Here is a 24,801-nt window from a genome sequence, read left to right on the forward strand (position 1 = left end):
TTTCAAATACTGTTTTGTGTTCAAACTTCCTTGGAGACCCCAACCCCTTTTGCTTGGGAGACTGTCACTGGAGCGTAGCACTCCTCCTTGTGCTGTTTATGGTGAAGAAACAGCTATGGCAGCCTTATGAGAAGCATTAAGCTGCTCCATACCTCTGATCACAACTCTCTGGATGCCTTTCTGAACACTGTGTGAGTTTGCAAAGGTGGTTGTTGCTGGGAGACAGATAATGAGTCTGATCTGGTGATCGTGCTGTGGCTGGCTGGAAGGCTAGCCTGATGTCTTTAGGAAAACCTTCAGGTTTAGACTCTTAATTTTAGTTTGTAAGTGCTGCTGGTAATCTGTGAGAAAAATGATATCAACAAAACAGTTAACACCTTTATCCAGTTATTTCAGGTCCTCAGAGTGCAGCCATACATCACAGGCTAGACACTTGGCATGACCGAGGAGAACTTTGGGAACTTCTGACAGTAGTGGTGATGGAAGAGGTCTGTTAGGCAGATCTGCTTCCTCTGAAGAAAGCTTCTCTTCCACGGGTGGTTAATTTGCTGAGGCTCCCTGCCTCTCTCTTCCCAGGTTATTCATTCCTACCACCTGTGACACGTTTCTGCTCTTTCAGTTCTATGTAATACCAACTCAGGTCTTTCTATGGTCAAGATATTCCTGAGGGAAGATGGGCATTTGGCAGGGAAGAGAATAGAGCAGGAAAAGAGCACCTAGAGTAAAAGCTTGTAAATGAAAAATAGAAGGATAAACTAGTTATTTGTGAAAGTGGTACCTGAAGTGACTGTTGATCAGTGGGTTTAACTGAAGTGGAGGCCTAATGTTCTTGGGTGGATTGTAATCCTTCATTTAAGGGAGGACAAGGTAGGTCGTGCTGTCCTTTGGAAAAAAACCTTCTAAAAACTGATGAATGCTCTTGTCTAAGTTGGTGTCTGTTGCTAGAGACTGTGTGAATGACTACCTGCTGCTGTCTGGGTACGTAGGAAGAGCAGGGACACCATTGTGTTGATGCCTGAAGTGTTGAGGTTTTGGTATTTACCAGCTTGTTGGTCCTCAGTTTTTGCTGCTAGGTGGCACTGTTATCTCTCAACTGACGGTTGGTGTTTGGGGAGAAGAAAGGTAAACACCATAGCAAAATCTTTGGAAGCAAACCTGTTTTATGTAAGATTATCAATGGAAAATAGTATGTTAAAGTTTAAATCAGTACCTGTAATGATGTGAAAGTGTCTTGGAATTGTAGTAACGATGTCTGTGCTTCTCATAAAATACATACATTTGTAGTTGCTCATAAAATGAGATATTCAAAGACATGTGGAGGATATCCACTTGTGAAAAATCCCACGGAACTAATGTCAAATCAGCAGTTCTGTATCCCTTTCTTGTATTTTGAAATTGTCATGATATATTAAGATGGATGATACATTTATGTAAAATTTGCCCTATGAAATGGATGCTTTGCCTGGCAGCCAGTCTTAAAATGGCATGGCAGGTTGCTTACAGTCTCACCAGTGTGGATAGATCTGGAAGCTTACAAAGAGTAAAGTCAAAGTGGTAATTAGGCAGGCAACTATTAGCAAAGATGAAATGAGGAGAGTAACCGACTGATGGAAGCTGAGAAGATCGATAATGATAGTCTTATTTATGTTATGCACTCTTTTCCTGCAGTGCCTGGGCTTTATAGTAAGACAGAGAAAGAATGAATGGGAGCTATAAACACTGTAGACTTCTGCATACCCTTTCCCATTCTATGCTGGGGAAGGGCACGTTATCTGTCTGCTGGGGACAGCCACCACTTTCTGATCTGTTTTTATGTTTTGTGGAGTAAAGAAATTGATATGCAGTTTGATTGTTGGACATTCAAGGTCAGGAACCATAGCCTTGCTTTTTGGAAGAGAAGCTGAAGTTTCTTGAGACTTCATGAGTCATATCTAGTGTGCGAGATCGTGGAGCAGTGCAAGTAGTGATCTGTATGACTGGTGCCTAGGGAAGCTATTGACCTCTGTATGTCTGGGCCTTTGTGTCTTCTGCTAGAGCCATCCGGAAATGGGGCTGATGACAACACCAACAAGCCCAATTCCAACGACACCTGTGACTCCACTTGGAACCACTCCACCTTCTTCAGATGGTAAGAAATGTAATGATCTCCTGGGGAAAAACAATTTAAAATAACTGTAAAATATCTAGCAAAGCTTTTTCACAAGATGGCAACTAATGAGGTCTGTCTGGAGCAGATGTAACCTGGTGCTCTTCCTGGAGCGACTTGCCTTACTAAACATGACCAAGATTCTTTGACTTAAATTAATTTCTGTTTTGCCTTGAATATTGCTCAATGAAATTATGCTGACATTCCTTCTGAAAACAGTCCTGTCCTAGTATCTGCGTGAAGATACACCAGCCCATTAGTTGTTCTATGTAGGCTTTTATTTAGGAATATTTCTAGTGTCAGGTTCTTTGCCTGGGATTATTTGTCATTGGAGCAGATTTACAGAGAATCACAGTGAATTCGTGCTTGTCGTTAATGCACTTGTCCCCAGCTTTGAATTAATTGGGATTTGAATCCAACCTGGGTGCAGAGATATTCTTCCCTCTTGTTGCATTTTCTCTGATAGGCTTTGTAAATCAATGCTTGCCCTGAGATCTTTCTTCTAAATGAGATGTTACATGTCCACATAAATATGCTTTGAAATAATCTAAAATAAAACTCTTTGTTTAAGGTATGGATAGATATAGCCGAGTTTAAGAGGAAGTCAAATGGCTGTTGTTGCCTGTTTTAGTGGCATCTTCTAGATCTGAATAAAGTGCTTAATGAAGGAACAGAGTCAGTTTGAATAGAGCACGGTTTGGAAATATTTCTGGGGAAAAGCAGCCTGGGTTACTCAGTTATATACCTATTCAGGTCACTTGATATCCTGGTTAAGGATGATCCTCCTTGTGGATGAATTCTGTCTGGTTACCATGGATATCAACAGCTTCACTTAAAAAGCCCCCTATGTCTTAAGTCTCCGTATGCGTGTAACGTAAAATGTAGGGGGACGGGCGTTTTGTGGGCTTCTGTTCAATGTGTTCGTTGCAAGTGTATCCACCCACACACCATATTATACAACTGACAGAATTTATGCTTACCTACATCTACAGCTTGCTTGCACTCTCTTTTTTTTTTAATTTACCGAAAAACAAAAGCAAAACAAAACCTCCATCCTGCTTTCGGCATCCTGCTTTCCTGCTCTTCAGTGATCTTGCGAAGCTTGCGACTTCTTGCTGCTTGTAAGGTTGCTAAGTTTAAGGAGAGGAGCTGATTTTAGCGTGCAGCAATTACATTGAGAAGCATTCTTTATTTCTATTTGCTGTCACCTTACTGATCCCTACTCTCAGTGAATTTTTTTTTTTTTTTGAGGACCTTGGCTTGGTTTAGTTTGGTGGTGCTTTAGTATTGCTGTTATTTTAAAGGTATGTCAGAATTTTCCTCATTTTCTAAGGTCTTGCTACTCAGCTGTAAAATTTGCCTATGGCTGAAAGACAGCAAGAGGCTTTTTGACTTTGGAATGAAAGATTGCTTTCTTCTTTTTCCTGCATTTAAAAAAAAAAAAGTGTGATTGAACTATTTTCAAGTTAGAGCGACATGTAGAAATCATCTATGGGTTTTGGGTACTTTTTTTTTTTTAATGCTGACTAGGATTAAAAATGGCTTCATATTCTGGTTTGAAATTTCTCTAGCCTACAGTGTGAATTAAGACGTTTTAAAGTTTCAAAATGTGTGTTAAAAAAATCAGGGTCTGTACCCGACCTAGGATAAGCAGTCATGTATTCTTCAGAGTGATTTCTTTGGTGTGGGGGTTTTTTTGGTGGTGTTTTTTTTTTTTTTTTTTTTTTAATGAGACTTTTGCTAGAAACTGTTGATCCATAATATGTAAATCAAGTGTGCCTGTCACCATAGTTATCTAAATGTCAGTTTGCTTACTGTTGTTAAATATTCATTCACTGCTTTCATTCTAACAGCTCCGGAAGGACCCACTGGGGATATAAATACATTTTTTTTCAGACTTTTAGCTAAATCTTTGAGCTATTAATAATATTGGGGGTGAAAAAGCTTCCAGTCTCATTGCGTAGACTTTGCCAACAGACTGGGCACATTAGCAGCGTGTCAGGAGCCCCAGAGCTTCAAGACTGAATGGACTGAAGAGCTCGCGCTTGAGGATACGCAGCCTTTAGAAGCTAAAAGCCCCATTATTTCTTTGATGTATTTTGAACGGTGAGGTTACATTGATCAATTTGGCCTTTTGTTTCCAAGGGCTACAATTTTGTATTCAAGGTGACTGTGTAATCCTGAGCTCCATGAGAACCTCTGCTGTGCTCTGGGCCTCTCAGTGCTCAGTTTAAAGAATCCTGCATTTTACTCTTGGTTCGTATCCTTCATCCTTCTGTGCCTGTGCTTGCCCCCGTTCCAGGGGTAATTAACCTTACATGCCTCGTTACAACATTATGAGATGTAACGCTTGAATTATGAAAGGCATTGTTTGTTAAAGCAGACTTTTCTCTGAACCCAAAATACGCTTGCGTACAGGATCAAATCACTTCCCCTCAGAGCCCCAAACCTAGCCATCCAAAAATTAGATGTGAGCAATTCCTAACTTCTTGCGAGGTCCAGTCTCATCATAAATACCCTTTTCTTTCCTTGAGAATGAAAAAAAGGCTTGAGCGTTCCTGAGGATAGATGAAAAAGACTTGATACAGTTCTTAAGATGTGTGTCCTAGTGGTCTGCAGATCGCTTTCCAGTGCAAAGAGAGCCCTATCTTATGTTATCTTTATAGCTTGGGGAAAGAGAGGGCCTTCTGGCAGCTGGAACTGAAGCCACCGATGGCCGCCTGCATGTGAAAACCTGCGAGTTTGAACTCCTAGGCAGCCAGAACGGTACTAATATTGTCATATCAGGATAGGCACGTAGGAAAAGATCCCCTTGACTCCTTGAGTCTAGTGCCTTGTGCTTGCAGGCACATCGTCACAGAATCCCTTCAATTTATCCAGCTCTGTCTTAGTTTGTTAAATTTGTTTCCCAGTAATTCCTGTTGGGAGGCGGTTTCAGCATCTTGTCCTTTTGAAAATTTGAACATTTTCAACTTTCCAACCTACCCTTGTTGTCAGTTTGTACCTGTTTATCCTTATGTTAACCTTGCTTTAGAACACAGATAGCTCTTTTTCATGCATTGGGTTACTCAGCTGTGTATTTTGCTGTGTCATAAGAAGGGCACTCTGTTCCTCTGATCAACCTACTAGCCTTTCTCTAAAGTTGTTCAAGTGCGAGTTCATGCTCTTTTAACATGGAATCAGCATAATTATGCACAGTGTTCGAGACAAGGTCTCACCAGCACCTTGTGTAGGGTGTTACTGTGTTCCTCTCTCTGCTGGAAATGCGTTTCTGGATATGTAGTAGGACCATGCTTACTCTTCAGTGCTTTGTGTTGGTAGCTCATCATCTGGTGATCTGATAGTGTACCATGGTATCACAGCATTTAATTTACAGCTGATGAGCTCTCAGCTTGCCATGGAAATAAATCCCTGAATTCCTGACCTTATGGCTTGTACTATTGAATTTCATCTTGTATTTATTATCTGGTCCATGTTTTTATCGCGTTCTTTGTGAGCAGTCTGATATTCCTCTATGTTTATCTATCCCAACTTTTTTCCATTAGCAGATTCATTAGTAAACAACTGTTTCTTCTGCTAAGGTGACTCACAGAAAAGAAAACTATTCCCTAAACTGACATCTAAGGAATTAAAGTAGTAGCTTCTTCCCAGACAAATAGTTTCTCCAATTGCCAGATCTTTGATATAAAGTTCTGTATTGGTTCCCACCTATCTGCTTAACTCTTAATTTTTCATATAGAACTGTATTAAATGCTTTATTGAAGTATTCCTAGATAAGCTCCATCCATTTTGGTTTGTGTTTTTGTTTGTTTTTTTTTTGTCTGAGCTAATTTGTCATAAACGATATCACACTTACCTGGCAGGATCCGCAGGTAAACGCGTGCTGTTTTTTTCCAAATTATCTTCCCTCCCCCTGCAGTATTTCTCACAAAGCATTTCTGAATGGGGAGGCTGAGAATGGCCCTTGCAGCCAGCTCAGGCTCAGCCATCGGTAAAAATGTGGCTGAGTCACATGACAGAGGTTTAACAGCTCGTAAACTCTGTGCTTCAAATGGTACATGGGGAGCGAGCGGAAGGCGTGTTGTGCAATTAGCTGAGTAATTGAGATTGCTGCTTCTAAGGTCTAAGGCAGATGATGTCCAGCCTTAAGGTGTCAAAAGTGCAGCTGGTGGTAACAAGAAGGATATCCTAGAGAAATGCCAAAGAACCTGCTGCAGGTGTTGAAAGTACGTTTTGGGTCCCTGTCGTTTTGTGATTTCTCTAGCAGAAGCTATGATTGCTTCTGCTTCTTGGTTTTTGTAAAACTGCTCTTTTCTACCATTTTGGTCATGCAATAATTGTTACACTGCAGTCTTGTGTGTTGCTTCTGCAAGAGAGGCTGTTGTTGGGCAGGAAGAATGGAATTGATGTGGACCTTTTGGAATTGAAATTCCAAAACTGCTGAAGCTGAGAAGGGTCTTTGCTGGGTGTATCTCTTTCCAAGCTGATTAGCTGTGTTCGTTGTAAGAATTAATTGGATATTGGTGAGAATATCTTGAGCTCCCTAGGTTGGGAATGTTAATGAGTGCTAGAACAGCAGGCTGATCTCCCTTTGGGGGGTTGGTGGGCAGGACGGAGAAGGATATCGCTTTGCTGGGTGCTACAACCTATATCTAGAGCAGGAGTGGTACCAGTTTTCAAAACAAAGTCTTTGCTGTGTGGTCACGAAGGAGGAGGAGGTCTGGTGACCCTGCAAATAAGCTGATTGTATCCCTGGTCTGTGAGTCTGTGACTTGATTCTCTGTGTAGTTCTCTCTTGTACTTGTAGAGGGTAAATGTGCCTTATCTGCTTTGTTCCAGTTATAAGCTCTGCAGAGCTGCCTTTGGATGCTGATGTGCAAACTAGCAACCTGCTGATAACCTTCTTGAAGTACAGCTCGATTGTGATGCAGGACACAAAGGGTAAGTAAATTCTGCTGATGCAGCTGTGGATGCAGCAAGCAGTGCTTCTTGAAGTCAGGAGGGCATAAGAACGTGTCTAGTGACTCCAGAAATAGAAGTTAACTGGAGTCCCTTTAGAGGACTGAAGGTTCCACCTTTTCAGAAAATGAAGTGATTTCTTATGGCCAGATAAGAGCTATGAGAGTAAGAGAGACCTAATGGTGGCAGGAGAGGAGTCAAATATGGAAATAATGTAATAATAATAACAACAGCACCTAATAACCATGGCTGTCCCCATGCAGGAGGTGTGAGCATATCTGATTCCCGACTGTCTGTCAGAGAGGGGAAGTCATGTACCAGCATACTGTATTTTTAAGAACATTTACAAGCTGACAGGGGAGACAAAGCTCAGCATTAGGAGGAAATGTTTCTTTTGTCCTTTGGTACTTCCTGGTTAAACAGGCAGCTCTTTAATTCTAAAGACGACGACAGTGACTTACACTGTACTAGCAGTAATTTGCTTGACAAGACGTATTTCCATTTTGTGCTTTTTGTTTCTCCTGATAGTTTTGTGGGGGTTAATTTCAGCTTACTGGGGTTGAAGTATTGCTTCATCTGCTGCTCAGCGTACTCGAGGGTGCTGTTTTTTCCCAGTGGTTGTATGGGCGGGACCATAGTGTGAACATAACAAGTGATCTTTGTATCCTATTTCAGCCCATTACCAACTTTCGCTATTCAGTTAGATGTGACAACTGAACAAAAATAGGGAGATAGCTGCAGAGCTATGATACATCGATTATTGACCTTGAGGGCTTGGCACTGTGTAAAGGAGCAGGCGGGAGAGCTTCCTTGTGCCTAGTAGCTTGCAGTGAAGTTGTACCTGGCTGTCTTGTTATTGTTCGATGTGCAAGCTAGTTGAGGAAAAAGTGGATAATTGAAATTAGGACCAAAAGAGACTTCATGAAAATATCTAGCACACCCTCAAAACCAAGCCAGAATCAGATTTACCTGTATCTTTTCTCAGAGATGTTGCTAAAAGATTGGATAAAGACAGTCTGATAATGGAGCATCATTTTTAGACTATCCATTCCAGTGTTTAACTGCCCTTATTGTGAGAAAGCTTCATGTGCATCCTAAATTCTTTGCTGTGATTTAAATTAATTACTAGTTTTCTTCTGCAAGATAGATACTGAGAACTGAGTATTTCTTTCTTCTTTTTGACAGCCCTTATGTATTTGAAGTCTGCTTTCATGTTTCCTCTTGCTTTTGTCTTTGAGTTAAACCACCTCAATCTTTGCTCAGTCATTTCTTATAGATTGCACACATGAGGAGGGCTTACCAGCTCTCTCATCGTTCTCATTTACTTTTCCTAGGGTCTCTCTTGCTTATCCAAGTCTCTGATGGAACAACTTTGTTTTTCAATTTAACTTCTGCGCTCATTAGACTCTGTAAAATGGACAGTCTGCATAGGGCCTCAGGAGCTGCCAACCTGGATTAGTTTCAGATGGAGTGAAATCTGATAGAGAGGATTCCTTACTAAACAAGCCAGTGAGAGACGAGTTTATTCTGGTATGAGACAGGAGTTGATGTTTCTTTCTTTACTTTGGTTCTGGCTTGTATAACATTTGAAATTTATGTCACTTACAGACTTAATCTCCTTGCCACCATGGTAGTGGTAGACAATGAGCTCTGCTGACGGATCGTTTTAAAAAAGCGTGCCTTACGAACCAGTGCTTATTAATTCTAGTGGGTATATTCTTGTCCTTATATTTTGATGATAGGTAAGGCCCTGCCTAACATTTTTATTTTTGTGTAAGACCAAGCATGTGACACGAATATAGCAACAAGAGAAGAAGAATGCGTAACTCCAATTTACTCCATGTGTCGTGAGACAGGTGGGGACACTTAAAGGGGAGAGTGGTATGTTCCACATCCAGGACTAGACAGTTCTTCTGGTCCTGTCCCAGAGAGCATAATTTAATAGATTGTGTTTGCTAGATCATCCTCTTCTTTTCTCTCTTGTGTCAGTCAGAGGCAGCTGCCTTGGGAGAAACAAAAATTCTGCGTAATTTTTTCCCATCTGCACAAAACGGTTCATACTGCTGTACCTCCCCATAGGAAGTGATCTGCTTTGTTCCTAATGAAGGATGCTGTGAAAGTACGAAGTGTCTGTGCAAGTAACTGCCTGCGTGGCTGCCCCATAACTGCTGAAAATGGCATGATGCTCACAACACATTGGCTGAAGGCAGAGTACTTGGTGTGAAACAGCAGGCATTACGGCATGATCCCCAGAGAAAGAAGTGGTAGCAGCACCTACAAAAATATATAGGGAGGCCTTACAGTTGGAAAATAACAGTGCCTTAGTGTATCAGAGTTCTTTGAAGCCATTTCTCCTGCTTTGCTGGAGTAGAAAACTTTTCACTTAAACATTTTAGCTGAGGTAAGGAGACATAGTAGAGACTTTTAACACTCTCATTCCAAAATTCCTCTTCATCTTACTTAGCACAGCAAGATGAAATCAGTACACTTCAGGGCACATCTTGTTAGTAAATATCTGTCCCTCAGCAGCATAGAAAAGAAAACAAAACAAAAGAGGCATCGAACTAGACAGAACAGTTAGCTAAGCCCGTTCTATTGATTTTTGTAGATTACCATATACGCACTAACTAGCAAAATGTTTGTAGAAGTGACCTGTGAAGATGCAAGGAGTTTGGCTGATGTTGTCTTCTGATTTATATGAGAGTGGTCTGACTGTTTCAAATTTCCATCTCCTCCAAGTTTGATTCTAAGGCAGATGCCTGGGATGCACGTTTAGTATTCTCATACCTTAGAGAAGCTGTTGGAGGTCTTGGGAATGCACAGTTTTAAGGCTCCACAGAATTTAGTTATAGGTCTGTTGTTGTGGTTGGCTGTTGATTGTTTTTGTGGTTTTGGGGTTGTGTGGTGTGAGTGGTTTGTTTTTTGGAACAACGATTTCTAAATGAGCTTGATTTGACAATGCCTTGAGCAACCTGATCTTAGCTGACTCTGCTTTGAGGAAGGATTGGACCAGAGATCTCTTCTATCCTAAGTTACTCTATGACTGTATGTATCTTGTTTTTTTTCATATTTCAAAGTTAAGATTGAGAGAGAAGAGTTTTAAATAATCCAGATAAAAATTGCATTCTTCTGCCTTAATCCCTCTCTATTTGTGACTCTTTCAGCCCTCCAGTTGTGATTCAGGGCAAAAGCTGTTTGAAGGTGTAACAGAAATAACAAGTTGTGGAACATGATCAGGGTGGAACTCCTTTAGCTTAAAATGCTAAGTCTTTGCAGACTTCCTTCTTTCATGGTTTTGCGCAGAGCAAACTATGTAATGTCTCTCAGTATTGGGGTTAAAATTCAGGACATGGAGCATAATGTTGGGAGTCATTTTGCTACACTGTGCTGTGCCTCTACCAAAGCTTTGCTGCTTGTTTCAAAACCTACAGCAAAGGTGATCTTTTTCTTTCCATCTTGTCTAAGAGAGGGAAAAGTGTAGCTCTGCTGTGACAGAAAGACGTGGACTAACCCCAGTATTTAGAATATCTGTGGAAGTAAAACTGAATGAGACAGAAGCCCTATGGATAGTTACAGTTCTGTGGGAGGTTCTGATCAGAAACTTTGCTGTTGGCACAGACTGGTGAAAAATTGGTGGGATTTAGTGGTCAGGCTGGAGGGCGAGTGCTTGATGAGAGTAGTTGAACCACTGGCTATCACAGACAAAGTAGGAGTATGAAGAATCTCGAAGGCTGGGCTTTTTTTCCTGCTGTAACAGCTATCTCACTCTTCAGCACTGCTAGGCTTGTGTGGCTCATGTAAGACTTGCTTTTTATTCTTTGCAGATGAGCACCGGCTGCACAGTGGCAAGCTGTGTCTGATTATCCTGACATGCATAGCTGAGGTAGGTCTTTGGTGACACTGTTCAGCAGATGGTGTGTTATAGGGCTCTATCTGCATGCACATCCCCTGCCTCCTCTTGACCAGGAGCTGAAGATCTACAGTGGTACTGAGCATTGAAGACCTCAGGCACTTAACGTTTTGCTAATAAACCTCATGTAATACTGTTAAAATTGACCTGAAACTTAAAAATTGTGTTGTGTGTCTTGGGTTAGCCAACTCCCAGTGATGAAGAGAAAAGAGTAAACCTAAGCTTTTTCTCTCTTAGCTGTTGAGTGACCTTGTGGTGTAGCCTTTAGATAAGTAATATGCTAATGGCTTCAGCTCTGTGCTGTTCATGGACAATGCCATATCCCATCTGCCTAGGAAGGATAAGAGTCTGAAAGGAAGCTGTGTGTTTGTAGGTCCCTACAAGCAAGACAAGTAGCAAATCTGGTAGTAGGGTGAGAAAGCAGTATGACAGAGCTATGTCAGCAGTCCTGGCTGAACGTGGTCCTGTCTCATGTGAAGTGTATACTAATGGCTTGACTGATGTCCTGAATTGTGATTGAATTTGCAGGGCATTTGCATTTTGCTTGCTTGCAAATACAGACCTTTCATCCTTAACAAATAGTAAAAAGCAGCAATGTTGATAGCCAGTGTAAATCCTTACACTGAAGTAATGCTTCTTCAGGTGCAGTCTTAAAGCTAATAATCTGCAGTTCAAGTATTTAAAATTAAATGGTTTTGGCACTTGAGTTCTTCGGGTGGATGCATAGGTAATACAAGAAAAGAAATTCTGTTTCTATTTGGCAAGGGCATGTTTTGGTTCTGGTATTAAAAGGAGGGTATATTTATTACTCAAGCTGGCTGTGTGTTATCTGGAGGAATGACTTTGGTTTAGATCTGGTCTTGGAATGAGCTTTCCCTGAGGAGTGGGACAGCTGATAAACCTGCCTGCTAGTACTGCAGTAACTTCTTGCATGATGGGTCCATCAAAACACCAATATAAACCTTTGTCCGCACAGTCACAGGAGCTTGCGTGCTGGAGAACCACCTCATGTGTTATACAGCGCTTGTTAAAATCTTGACAGTGTGTTGTGTGCAGTCCAGATCTGGATGGGCAAAGGAAGAGAATGGAAAATAAATTGCTAACAAAACAAGTGGTAGTGCAGACTTTAGCTGAAGTGGAATTGGGATCAGGAGGGGTTTATTTTTGTGCGACTGGAGATATGGGGTGGGGTCAAGAGTAGGTGACAGGTGGCTTTCTGACCTTATAGCTGTATGTTGGGAGTTTTACACTGAAATGCATGTGATTTGAGAGGCAAGTGGAAGGTGTTGGGCACTTCATTGGCTATTCATGTCTTCCCTCCTTTTCTCACCCTTTTCAATAGGATCAGTATGCTAACGCTTTTCTCCATGATGACAACATGAATTTTCGAGTAAACCTACACAGAATGGTGAGTCTTTTCCTCCAGATGGTCTGTTTTCTCTTTGGGATGAGAATACAGAGGATTTGAGTCCCTGTGTGTTGAAAACTGTGTCACAGACATCTAACCTAGATTGCTAAGGCAATGAAAAATACAGTGAGAAGTGCAGTAGCTGGGGAATGATTTTGAAATCGCTCTCAGAATGTCTCACTCTTTCAAAGAGCAAGAGCTGGTTGCCCTGTCAGTGAATCCAGAGACCTGTGTAGCTGGGGAGAAGCTGTGTATTATGAGGTCTCTGAGGCAATCAGTAGCAGAGAGAATGTTCTGCTTTAGTCTTCAGCAAGTACTAGTCCTTGTGATACATTAATAGGCATCTGGAGTTACCCTGAGTGCTCTGATTTGGCTTATTCTTCATCCTGGATGGGGTGACTCACTTTCAAGGAGAAAAGTATTTTTTCCAGAGCTTCTTCCTGTAGGTATCTGTGGAGGAAGTATCCCTGTCTGGCTCATGAAGCTCTGTAGTTACAAGTAACGTGAATGGTTATCCAAACATGATGCATTCTGTCTTTGTGGTACTGGCATCTCATCTGACAGCAAAGCAGCACTTGAAAGTATTGCTAGCCCAGGACAGAAACAAACATTTTATAGTGAACATACTGCAAGGATGGTAGTCATTCCCACTCAAAAACAAACTTGCCATTCAGTTAGCCTTTTTGGTCTGTTACAATAAAGACCGAAGCTGTTTAATACTGCACATGCTGTTAAGAATGCTGATCAGACTTCTGGGTCAGGAGCAAATCATTATGTTAACCAAGGGGGAGGAATTGCTGTGTGGGTTTTTTTTTTTTTGTTAGTGTTTTTTTTTTTTCCCCTTTTTTTTTCCCTCCCCTCACTTTTGTAACAGTGCCCTCCACTTCCACAGCTAGAGAAACAGAAACCCAGTGGCCAGCGTGCTGAAAAGCAGGCACAATTTTGCTCCAGCCACAGCCTTTAGCATTAATATAGGTGAGATAGCAGCTGGAGAGAGAGACAAGGGGAAGCCTGTGCTGATGGTACTATTTGCGTGAAAAATACAGTAATACGCAGAATGTCACTTCAGGCTTCTACTGACTTCTTTTTATCTTTGTGTGTTTGAAGCCAATGAGACATAGGAAAAAAGCAGCAGACAAGAACCTGCCCTGTCGCCCGCTGGTGTGTGCGGTGCTTGGTGAGTATTGTTAGGGAATGTGTGTGCTTGTAGTTCCCAGAGCATCTTTTGTTGTGCAATGGAAATATGAGATTTGTGGATCAAGGGGAGGGGTGGATGGACTTACAAGGAGGACAATTATTGGAAAGATATTCCCAGCAATAAGCCCTCCATTGCTATACCTGGCTGCCTCACAGGGAAATTAAATCCACGATTGCTGCTTTGTAGCAAGAAATCCTGTGTACACTTACAGTAAGTTTTGCAGAAGCCTCTTGGCCCCCTTTACCTGAATAAATAGCAATAGGGAGGGCAGTTGATAAATGCAGAGTTTTAGGTGAGTGTAGTAACAGCTGGTCACAAGTACTTTATAGATCATATGATGATGGCAAAACTACAGAAAGAACAGATGTTTGTTGGGGTAAGGTGTTTTCTGGGCATTTAGCTTTTTCTGAGGAAAAAAAAAGAAAACAGGAGTGTCAGTAGCTAAGGCTGGTTTTGTATGTGGATGTGGAGGCTCAGTTGAAAGCTTTTCACGCAGCATGTAATTAGATTCTGACACTTATTACTGTGGAGGCCAAAAGCATAAACGGGTGCAGAAATGGACGGAGTCTGGATCCCTAAATGACTCTTAAGCCTGATGATATGGAAGCAGCCTCAGACTCCAGCATTTTCAAATGGGTGATTGTTGAAGCCAGGACACAACAATTGTATGAAGAATCTCTCCAGACTTACCAGATTTCATCCACTTTTTCCCTAGACTTTTTTTAGTGACTCTTGAGGCATATTGCTGGGCTCTTAGTACCCTAGGAGTAGTACCCACTGGCATGGGTTAAGCATTTGTACTGAAGTTGTGTTGGGCAGGTAGCACACATAGATTCAGTTAGTGTTTATTAGCAGAACGGTAGTAACTTATATCTTTCAATTGTATTTCTGTACTCCTTACCTAGGTTTACTTGCTTCAGAATTTATTTTAGGGAAAAGTAGGTGTTCTCTGCAATGTCTTCCTTCTAAACATCTAGGTTGTATATGGTTTCTGGTGAGAATGATTTTTTTTTTTTAAAATATGCTTCTCAATGGAATTTTCCGATAGTGACAAGGCTTGAAACATGAGAGCAATTCTAAACATCAGAATTCATGGTGTATTCTTTATTTGACTAATAGTGGGGGAAGGCATATGGGGAAGCAAGTTATGTTGTGTGCCCTCAGTTTCCAGTAGGGTTTGTTTTTTTTTTTAATTCTAGAGGATGTCTAATTCTCTTTAAAACAAACCAAAAAAAAAAAAAAAAAGAGGGAAATTTCTTTCAACTAAGCAGGACTATTATCTGGTAGAGGTAGGTAGGTGGGATAGTTTTGACTTCCTCATTGTTGTCTACTAGAAGTTAACCATAGCTAGCTCAATACTTACTTTATCATTTTCTTTTCTGTCAGATTTGATGGTGGAGTTCATTGTAACACACATGATGAAAGAATTTCCTATGGATCTCTATGTGTAAGTGTCTGTGGGGTAACTCGTTGTGATTTCATTTGAAGTTTGAATTTGGATGGAATTCTCGTCATAGAGCAATCTTCCAGCTGAAATGCCGCTCTGTGGCTGGTGGGGAACAGGATGGCTTTTTAGGAACTCTTCCAGCAACTTTTTCTGCTTCTAAAATGCTCTATGTGCCAGAAAATTGAAAGTGAAATGGATTTCCACCTAATCTACTTGATCAAATACAAAGAGCTTTTCAATCTGAAAGAACTTTCATAATACACAGTCATTGCAAGAATCCCTACTTCCAAAAGCTGAATCTTGATATAGAAACTGAAAATACAATTTTGAAAAACCAAGGATGACCGACATAAGGCCTGGAAGGCAGTGTGAAGTGTGGGAGAGCGGTTTAAGCCTGAAATAGCCTGCTGGGCAGCAAGGGGTAAAACTTAGCAATGGGGAAAAGGGGAGAAGAGGACAGGGCTACACGTGAGCGCTCCATGTGTCCCAGGAGGCCCCTAGAGTGCTTTGTTCTGCTTTTGCCTGGAGGGAAGAAGTAGGATTTAAGCAGATAATTGGCTTTGCTCTGACTGTTTGTACAGTACTGAATTTCCCACAGGCTTGAACAGCACTATATTCTGTAGAAGAAATAAAGATACATAGGCTGTTTTCCCTTAAGGTAACTTTTTGACATGTTCTGATTTAGCCCAAATAACCCTGCAACTACGGTGCCTTTGCAAGGGTTGTACAGTTCAATTATGAGCTTGTGAGAAATGTTGTGGGGTTTTTTTAATGACAACTACATAGTTAGTTGTAGTTGGGTGTAGGGCACTGGAATTTTACAAGAAAGGTATGAAATGCTTGAGCTCAAAAGTATGGTCACATCTAGAAGCCCCATGAGAGTAAAAATAATGAGCAGTGGCAACCATCAGTGGACATCTGTATCCATTCCTTTTGGCATGTTTGCGCAGTCCTTGCACTACACTCCTGTCTGAAACCATCCCATAGCAGACGCAGTTATTGCAGACAAAGTGGGTGTTCTGAATGCGCAAACAGTGTCATATTCTCTGCAATACATTTAAAAAGTGACAATATGAAGCTACTCAAGGGAGGACATATTAATTTTTAAAAGAGAAATTCAGGCTGCTTTGACCAAGGATGTGTTTTGTCCATTACCTGTATTGTGAATCCTCAGCACAATGCTAAAAAACGAAGACGCCCCACCAGGATGGTTAACTTCATAGCTAAAGCAGCTTCATACCCAAGCAGTGTGTTTTGGGAGTCTATAGAGACTGGTAGCTGGTGCTCTGGCTCTTTAGGCAGGGGTACCAGGGCTATTACGCCCCTCCTTATACCTTTTCTTCCATACCTTGATTTCACCCAGAAAGCTGTATGCTGCTGTGTACAACGACAGAGTTTCAATACTGAGATATGTCTGCAGAGTATTTTGCGTTAACAGCTATTGTAATTATAAAGAAATGTTTTGACCATTGCCATTCTCTCTGGTCAGTGCCTTAAATAAATGTGTGTGTGTTTGTTGTTTTGTGGTTGGTGGGGGTTTTTTTGGTTTTTTTTTTGTTTTGTTGTGGTTTTTTTTTTGTGTTTTTTTTTGGTTTGTTTTTTTTTTTTTGTGGAGGCCAATTTTAGTCTTACTACCAAGCAAATATGTAGGCGGAAAGGAACTGGGCATTGTCTGGTACCAGCAACATCAGAAATAGCAGATCTCTCCCCAGAGTGATTGCTGTTCCTGATCTGAAGACAGTTGTCTGTATCCTAGCTGGTTTGCTTCCTTTTTTTTGGTTGAATTTATGAGAAACCAATTTGAAATACAGCACTTAGTGTGATGCTCAGATGTTTTAAATGGTTTTACTGTTATTTGTTTGAAGTTAGTTTCAGTCCTTCAGTGCATTGTGATATTTTTGGGATAATCTAAGACTCTGAAAAGAATAACGTATACTTTCTGCATATCATTTCTTAAGGCTTTTTGAAGCCTTATTTTGAACTCTTCACCCCATTTTGAATGGCTTTGATGCAAATTTTTTGTATTTGATTTCTCTGTGTTTGTCTAATTTGTAATGTCTTTTTTTTGAGAGATGTTGATATTAATGAGAAATAAGGATTTGAGGGAAAAAGGAATTTTTCCTTTTTGAGGTCTTCCTTCTGTTTTGTCTAAATGTCTGTAACTAAAAATAGCTTGGTCTAACAAATTCAAATTTGTGTGTATTTTCTGTCTTGTCCTTAATGATAGCTAATGCTAGATAATTATTATATTGTATATTTAGTTCTGATGTTATTTGTGAGGAATGTTTGTGAAGAGTTTGTATGAACACTAGATGCTACAGAGACCTACATGATTTGGAGACTTGACAAGTATGCTAGCTGAAAGTTGGGGGATTTCAGAGCTTGTAGGTGTGTTGCTTGATCATTTCAAAGCTTGTACTTAAATTAATTGTTTAAGGAGACTGGAAAATTTGACAGAAATCTTTCTTTTTTGTATAATTAAACTGCATGCTTCAGTCAAACTAAAAATCCTGCAGTTTTTCACTGTCATTTCCTTTAGCCTCATCATTTGGGTGAAAGAAACTGAAAAACTCCATTGTGTCCAGGTTTTACAAAATCTGAGTGGATTATATCTCATACATATGCAAGTTAAGGAACTCCTTTTGTAGAGCTTATGAGGCCCTCAGGTAAGGGCAGCAAAGAGTGGGAAGTATTAATTAAACATAAACAACAAACTTGCACCTGTTGTCAGTCCAATCATGTTGAGCTGAAAGCGTACAGGCCCCTTTCTCTTCTCTAATGTGGTTCTTTCTTGCGGCTCCCTTTAGGAGCTCAAAACCATGAGCTCTGTCCTCCTCTGACAGGCTCTGAGTTTGTCTGTTTCCCTGCTGCTGATTTCAGAGAGATTTCCAGATTCGAAGGAGAATTGCTGGGAAGTGCAATGTAATGAATCCTTTACCCTCTCTTTTCCAGACGATGCATTCAGATTGTGCACAAGCTGCTGTGCTACCAGAAGAAATGCAGAGTGAGGCTTCATTACACCTGGAGGGAGCTTTGGTCAGGTACTTTGCGTCTGCAGAGACAGTAAAATATGAAAAGCCCAGAGTGGGTGGCTGTTTGGTGGCTGTGCCTGTTTGTTCCATTGCTACATAGTTAAAAAACAAGCAGCAATTCTTTTAAAGCATCTTTATTTTGCTTCTTAGTTGTTATATGCAAATTACCTCTTTTGGAAAGATGAGCCATTATCATAATGGTAGCTAATTTACTTTCTTGTCTGGCCATGATCACCATGGTATCCAAGTGTCTTTGTTTTTCCGTTTCATTACCTGAGTCCCTCTTCACCTGATTGGAGAAATGGAGTAATGTTTTATGCAGTGGTGTTTCTCTCTCAGATATTTGTGAGTAGAAAGGAGGTAGGCTCTTGGGTAAAGGGAGATGAAGCTTACTTTTCCTTTTTGCTGTTGGAGATGGATAGGAGATGGATACACATAGAATAGGGTGTGGCTGCTTCTCCTGAAGAGAGCAACCTATAAATGTCAGCGGGAGGAAGAGAGGCTGTTCATTCTGAACTTTGCATTGACGATAGATAGTCTGGTTCATGCCACTGATATCCCAGGATGGATAAGTATTATGGGGTTTGGCTTGTTTCTCATAATCTAGTGGACTGTTTCATGATGCCATCGTTGTGTGGGAAGTTTGAGCAAGGGGGTAGCAGAATGAATAATGAGACCTAACGGGCTTCTTTCGTGGATATGGTGTGTGCTTCTGTTCTAATCTTGCAAGCAGTGAAGTAGCTCAGCTAGGAAAGTACAGTTAATCCTCTAGCTGCTGTGGCTTAAACAAGAGGTTTATGAAAATTCAAGGGAACATGCCCCTGATTGTGTATTCCTGGAGCTGTGCTTGAGACCTAGGATCAGTGACTTGGCTGGTGTAATGGAACTCCCGTCAGAAATTTGAGGATAGCTTTTGAAAAAGGCGGTGATGAGTGGCTTGTGAAGCTGTTCTCAATTAACACTGAGTACTTCCCTTCAGTAGCTTTGCACAGCTGAGTGTAGGTACAGAGAAATGAACCAGCAACCTGAGACACTTTCAGTTATTAAATTTTCACCTTGTGTGACATGTGGCCCTTCAGACTTTGTAAATTATTCCTGTAGAAGGTGAAGTGGGTGCCCCTAATTAAGGGATTTATTTTCTATTGTTTTCTTCAGAACAGAGCCCCTAGAGGCATGGCTGCAGTGTAGTAGTACAGGTTCAGGAGAAGTGTATGATGTGGATGTCTGTTGTGACTAGAAATTGCATCTGACAGTGTATGTGTTATCTTCTCAGCAGTTACCGGATCCGTTCCTATTGGGCTAGACTGAGCTGGGTCTCTCCTACACACTGGCCGTATGGAAGTGTCAAATATAATGCCTTCTGCTTGAAGGTATTGTTCTGCAGTTCAGAGAGCACACTCTTGGGCATCTTTCAGTCCTGAACTTTCCCTGTTTTAGGGGGAAAAAATAAAAATCCTTGCTACACACTGAGATTCAGTATCTTGGGATATTCTTGTTAGTTGTCTCTAATTAGCTGGTGTTTGTATAGTGCTTTGGAAAGGTATAGTGTCTCAGAAGTGTTAAGTGCTGCATGTGCTTCTAAAGCAAAGCAATAAAGTAAAAAGAACTCAGATTGGTCAGGTTTCTGTGAAAGACCAGGAATGTCTGCACACCTGATGTAGCTAAAGAGCTACACACTACCAATTTCTACATCTTTAGGGAGATCTTCTCATCAAGGAGTAACTTACAAGAAGAATGTTTCAAATCTTTTCTTAAAGGATGTTGAGGTGAACAGAGAGATCCTTCAGTAGCTGCTAGGTGACTCACACAGGCTGGAAAGACCCTGGGTTGAACAGCACGTGCACCTGTAAAAGGGCACATCCTGGCTGCTCCAGGTGTGTACTTCTAGAGTGCTCTATGTGTAGCAGACTAAATGCTAATTGCCAGCCCTAGCTTGAGATATATTTCATAATTAACTCTTCTCCTTCTGGAGGCTGCTCTTTGATTCCCCAGAATGCTGCTGCCTTTGATGTGAAAGAATGGCTATTTTTCTGGTCTCTATGTGTCTGACAAATGATTCCAAGCCAGAGCGCAGGGACTTCTGAATTTGTTTCTGTCTTTTATGTGAGCATATTCCCCTTTGAGCTTTTCTTTTGGATCGAATAATTCGTTATTGCTGCTGGATAAAAGGGATCAACTATTCACTCTAAGGCCTGAGATCTCAAGTTGCTCTATCAGGTGTGTTTTACAGAAGGTCTTCAAGCCCACACTTGTCATCTTGAATGACAAGGTGTGTGATGACTGAAGCAATGCCCTTGTTGTGCAGCGTGGATAATAGCAATGGAAGGCCTCCAACAGAGCTGAGTGGAACAAAGAAACTGGAGGGAATTGGTGTAAGGAAGTAATGAAAGACAGGGAGAGAATTCTGCCTGGCACGTAAAAGGAGGAGAGTTGTTTTAGGCAGAAAATTGAGTGGGAGAAGACAAAGGGAATACTGTGGGGTAGGTAGTCAGTATAGCATGTGGAGGAACTGAGATAAAGGTTGTAGGTGGAAATAGTAGCAATGTATGGAGCCTTCTGTTCACTTGCAGCTTCTAATGTTAGCTAGTCTCTAATTAAGGAAAGCCACTCGTGTGTCATCTGATGGATAGATGTTCTTCCTTTATGGGTGCGTTGTCTTCAGTATGGAAGGCCAGCAGCACTTTGAGAAAGTTTCTGCATTTGTTTTTTTATTTTAAGTTGCAATGATTGCAGAGAAAAGCAGTGGAGCCAGGTATTTGGCATCTCTCAGGACACATATTGGGCTGTTTGTACAGTCTGTAATTTCATAGCTTTTTGGATATGCCACTATGTGGCGCGTGACTTGCATATGATCTTACTTCTGTTGGACTTCCATTTTCAACATCTGAGCTTGAGGAAGAGCAATATTGTTACTGAGTCTTATGTTGTGATCCAGCCTTAACTTCTCCATTAGATTAATTCTTTCATACTGAGTCAAGGGGCCAGGACTACGGCACTCAATACAGTATAAATCTCTAGCTGTGCTGACCAGATGACCAAGAATGTTTAGCTGACAGAGAATGATGCATGAGTTTGAGAGCTGCAAGCAGGACTGACAGAGAGGAATATCTGTAGGTGGCAAAAGTAGTACATTTAAGCTGACTCTAGCTGAAAGTAGTGTGAAAATAAATATCGGATCACTAGTGGAGCTAGATTCTGGAATAACCAAAAAAGCATGCTTGTTCTGGTTTTATTAGCATGACAGTGCTAGAGAGTGAAAAGCAGTTGTAATTTAATTAGCCTATGAAAATGATTATGAAATGCAGCTACTGATAGGTGGACCAGGCATTCAGATCCAGAGACGCCTGTTGATCTTGGTTCCTCTTTAATAGAGCTTTTCAGCAGATCATTATTCAGTTCGATCATCTGTGGTTAGTATGTGATTCTTCCCTTTGAGTGCTGAAGAAAATCTACAGGTTTTTCTTCTGTGACAGTGTACCATAACTGAGGACTAGCCTGGAAATTTGGCCAAGGCCAGAAACCATAAGTGGATATGTTTGTGTTGACCTGTTCCCTTACAGACATTTTGGCCAACTGGCAAATCTCCTGGACTGTTATGCCAGGTACCTGATACTTTTAAAATACTGATTTATTGAATGTCAAGTGTAAGGTACTTCATATAGCTGATAAGGAAACTTCACTTGGTAACAACCAGCTCCCTGCTCTCAGAAACAGCATGTTATGCCCAATGTTTTTCTTAAGTTCTGCTCCTTGTTCTGTGAAAATACAAGGCTGATTTTGGTGGTCATAAAGGCGAAATTTGGGTTTTAATTGTTGAACTCTTAACTAGTTTGCATAGCACTTCATCGATGGAAGGTGCTATATATGTTGTTGTTGTCAAGCATGTATAAGCTATGCCAAAAGAGTTTTCATGAGTCATTTAAGCTTTTTATATAAAAAGACCTCATTTCTTCAACTCCTCCCACCTCAAAATTAGTAATGCTTGAGCAATTCGCTCTGAGCTTAGGGGGTGCAGGTAACTTCTTTGCAGTTGCTATGGTTTGCTTTAAGCAAAAGCTATGTTTAAAGAAACAGAAAAGCGAGTCTAATATAGACTTATAATGGCAGGAGTAGATAATAAGAAAATCTTAAATATAATAATGAATAATGGTGAAATAGCTATTTATTAGGGCAATTGCGTGCAAAGTAGGATTAAAAATGAACTTTGTCATTAGCAAGCATTGACGATCAGTTTCCAAATTATTGTAACATAAGGACTACAGTTTCTTATCTTGTAGCTTAGTTAATTTGATAGACACTGAATGCACTGTTAAAGCAAAGGTGCTTCAAATATGTAGCACTATCAATAAGTTAATTTTTCTCAGTTTTTATTTTAGGATTATCAAAGCAGACTTTTGCAATGCTACTGGATATAAGAATATACTTTTATCCTCTTCTAAACTCCTTAGATCTTTTTGTCTGTGTCTGTATTTGTAACATGAGGATAATATTACTTTACAAATCTTTTTGAGTGAATACTGAAGAAGTGAAAGGTTCCTCTTTGGAACGTCTTAAAATAAAGAAGCAATATTTTTGGTGGGGGAGAACCACTCTCAGTATATATAACACACTTACCCTCATACGGTGCATGTTTAAGGTGGTATTGTTTAATCTCTTGTACTTTGCTTTATTTCTGTGGCTGAAATAGTGATTACTGATAGCATTTGTTACTTACGGCATTTTTGGTTCTCCAGATGTTGATCAGGTCTGCTTCAGCCCTCTGATTCCTGTTGCTGAACAGATTGGAAATGAGGTGATAGTGCATCTTCCCTTCATCTCTAATTCCACTGCCACTATCACATTCTGTAGCAGCTGCCTAGCAAGGGAAGCTTGTCTTCTTGCAGCTCTTTTGTAGGCAAGATTCATATACTGGTGTACCAGACAGTCTAGTTCACTGGTAAAATGCATGATCACTTGGTGCCGTTACAGTTGAAAGACTATAGAGCTGCTTAGCCAGTTAGCAAATGGCCTAAATATTTTAGGGAAAAAAAAATTAAAGACTGAAAATGTGACCTTCTTCCAAACTCACAGAATGTCTTGTGTGACTTTAAAAAATGCTACCAAAGTTCAAGATCCAACAGGACTGTGTTCTGCATGCGTCTGAAGTCTTAAGAGTTCAGAGGAAGCAGTCATGGTCCAGCTGATTGTATAGATAAGACTCCTGTGGTAGTTTCTGTGCAATGAGGAATTTTATAATATAGTAACAAAGAAAGGTCTTTAAGCAGTGAAGGATGTTGCAAGCATAAGAGAATGGTGTCTTCAGCACAGCATCTTCAACGGAAACTAATAAAGGTCTTATGTAGGGATAGGGTAGAAGGAACAGGAGCCTGTGTGTTAAGTGTAATGCTTTCATAAAATGAAAATGAAATATGGTGAGTACAAAGAAGGTCTGTTTGTCTCTGTTAAAGGGTTCTACTTTAGCTTACTGTTTTGGGAAGAAAAAGAAATAAATATGTGAGACTTGACCTTTCAGATACCTTCCAGCAGAAATGCTTTCTGACTTTACTGTGCTGCTTGTAAACTGTAGAGAGAACAAATGCTAGAATTGTAACACCTTTGGAGCTCCACATACTCTGCCTAATGCAGATTTTACCTTGTGCTTGCCCTCTCGTTTCTCCGTGCCTTTTGATAGTGGGAGGCCGGCCCAACTTTTCAAAGCTGCCCATTGTGAATATCCTTGTGACTGAGAGCTCCCAGCCATGTGCCATATGCCATGCTGGAGATTTGGGATCTCATGAGTTGTTTGAGTACAAGGTGATGCAGACTTTTTAAAGAGAGTGCCACTTCACTGAGGAATGAGGCTGGAAGGGGGAAGGATGGGCTCTCTCTGCAGTTCCCAGTGGTAGTTCAGTAGGAGCACCACGAACTGAGCCAGAAAGAGGCGAGAACTGTGTCCAGGCTGGTTAAAGATGAGCTGCTGAGCAGTAGCAATGGGAATGGGAATTCTGAGTTGATGGGATAGGTAGGTCTTTGGAGCTGGATGGGATCTTGACCTTGGAGGATGAAGAGCCTAAAATTTGCCAAAGCATTTGACATTGTCCAGCATGACATCCTTGTCTCTAAATTGGAGAGGCATGGATTTGATGGATGGACCACTCGGAGGATGAGAAATTGGCTGGATGGTTGCACTCAAAAAGTTATGATCAATGGCTCAATGTCCAGGTGGAGATGGGTGATGAGTGGCATTCCTCAGGGCTCAGTGTTGGGACTGGTGCTGTTTAACATCTTTGTTAGCGACATGGACAGTGGGATAGAGTGCCCCCTTGTCGACTTCACCAACGACACCAAGCTGTGTGCTGTGATTGACGCACTGGAGGGAAGGGATGCCATCCAGAGGGACCTTGGCAGGCTGGAGAGCTGGGCCCGTGCAAACCTCGTGAAGTTCAACCAGGTGCAAGGTCCTGCATGTGAATCAGAGCAACTCCTGGTATCAGTACAGGCTAGGGGGTGAAGGGGTTGGGAGCATCACTGCCAAGAAGGACTTGAGGGTACTGAAATACTACGTTCAGCTTTGAGGCCCCTAACATAAGAAGGACAGAGACCTGTTGGAGTGAGTCCAGAGGAGGGCCACGAAGATGATCTCTCCTATGAAGAAAGAATGAGATTTGGGGTTGTTCAGCTTGCAGAAGAGAAGGCTCCAGTGAGACCTTATTGTGACCTGT

At 41.1% G+C, this 24,801-nt stretch overlaps 1 protein-coding gene across 6 annotated transcripts in view; it reads left to right on the plus strand.

Moving 5' to 3' along the window:
* ARMH3 (armadillo like helical domain containing 3) overlaps positions 1–24,801 on the plus strand; it is a 125,783-nt gene that overhangs the window by 23,238 nt on the left and 77,744 nt on the right. For all 6 annotated transcript variants that reach the window (XR_015259027.1, XR_015259028.1, XM_086751778.1 and 3 more), the window contains exons 14-20: positions 2,035–2,128; positions 6,986–7,087; positions 10,930–10,988; positions 12,358–12,423; positions 13,531–13,600; positions 15,008–15,068; positions 18,021–18,109. Coding sequence is in view for 4 of the 6 variants with exons in the window: in XM_086751778.1 (XP_086607904.1) it covers positions 2,035–2,128; positions 6,986–7,087; positions 10,930–10,988; positions 12,358–12,423; positions 13,531–13,600; positions 15,008–15,068; positions 18,021–18,109 (541 nt within the window). In the remaining 2 variants the exon portion in view is untranslated. The remainder of the gene's footprint in view (positions 1–2,034; positions 2,129–6,985; positions 7,088–10,929; positions 10,989–12,357; positions 12,424–13,530; positions 13,601–15,007; positions 15,069–18,020; positions 18,110–24,801) is intronic.

This window comes from Chlamydotis macqueenii, chromosome 7 (assembly GCF_036417535.1).
Source record: "Chlamydotis macqueenii isolate bChlMac1 chromosome 7, bChlMac1.mat, whole genome shotgun sequence".
Classification (NCBI taxonomy): domain Eukaryota; kingdom Metazoa; phylum Chordata; class Aves; order Otidiformes; family Otididae; genus Chlamydotis; species Chlamydotis macqueenii.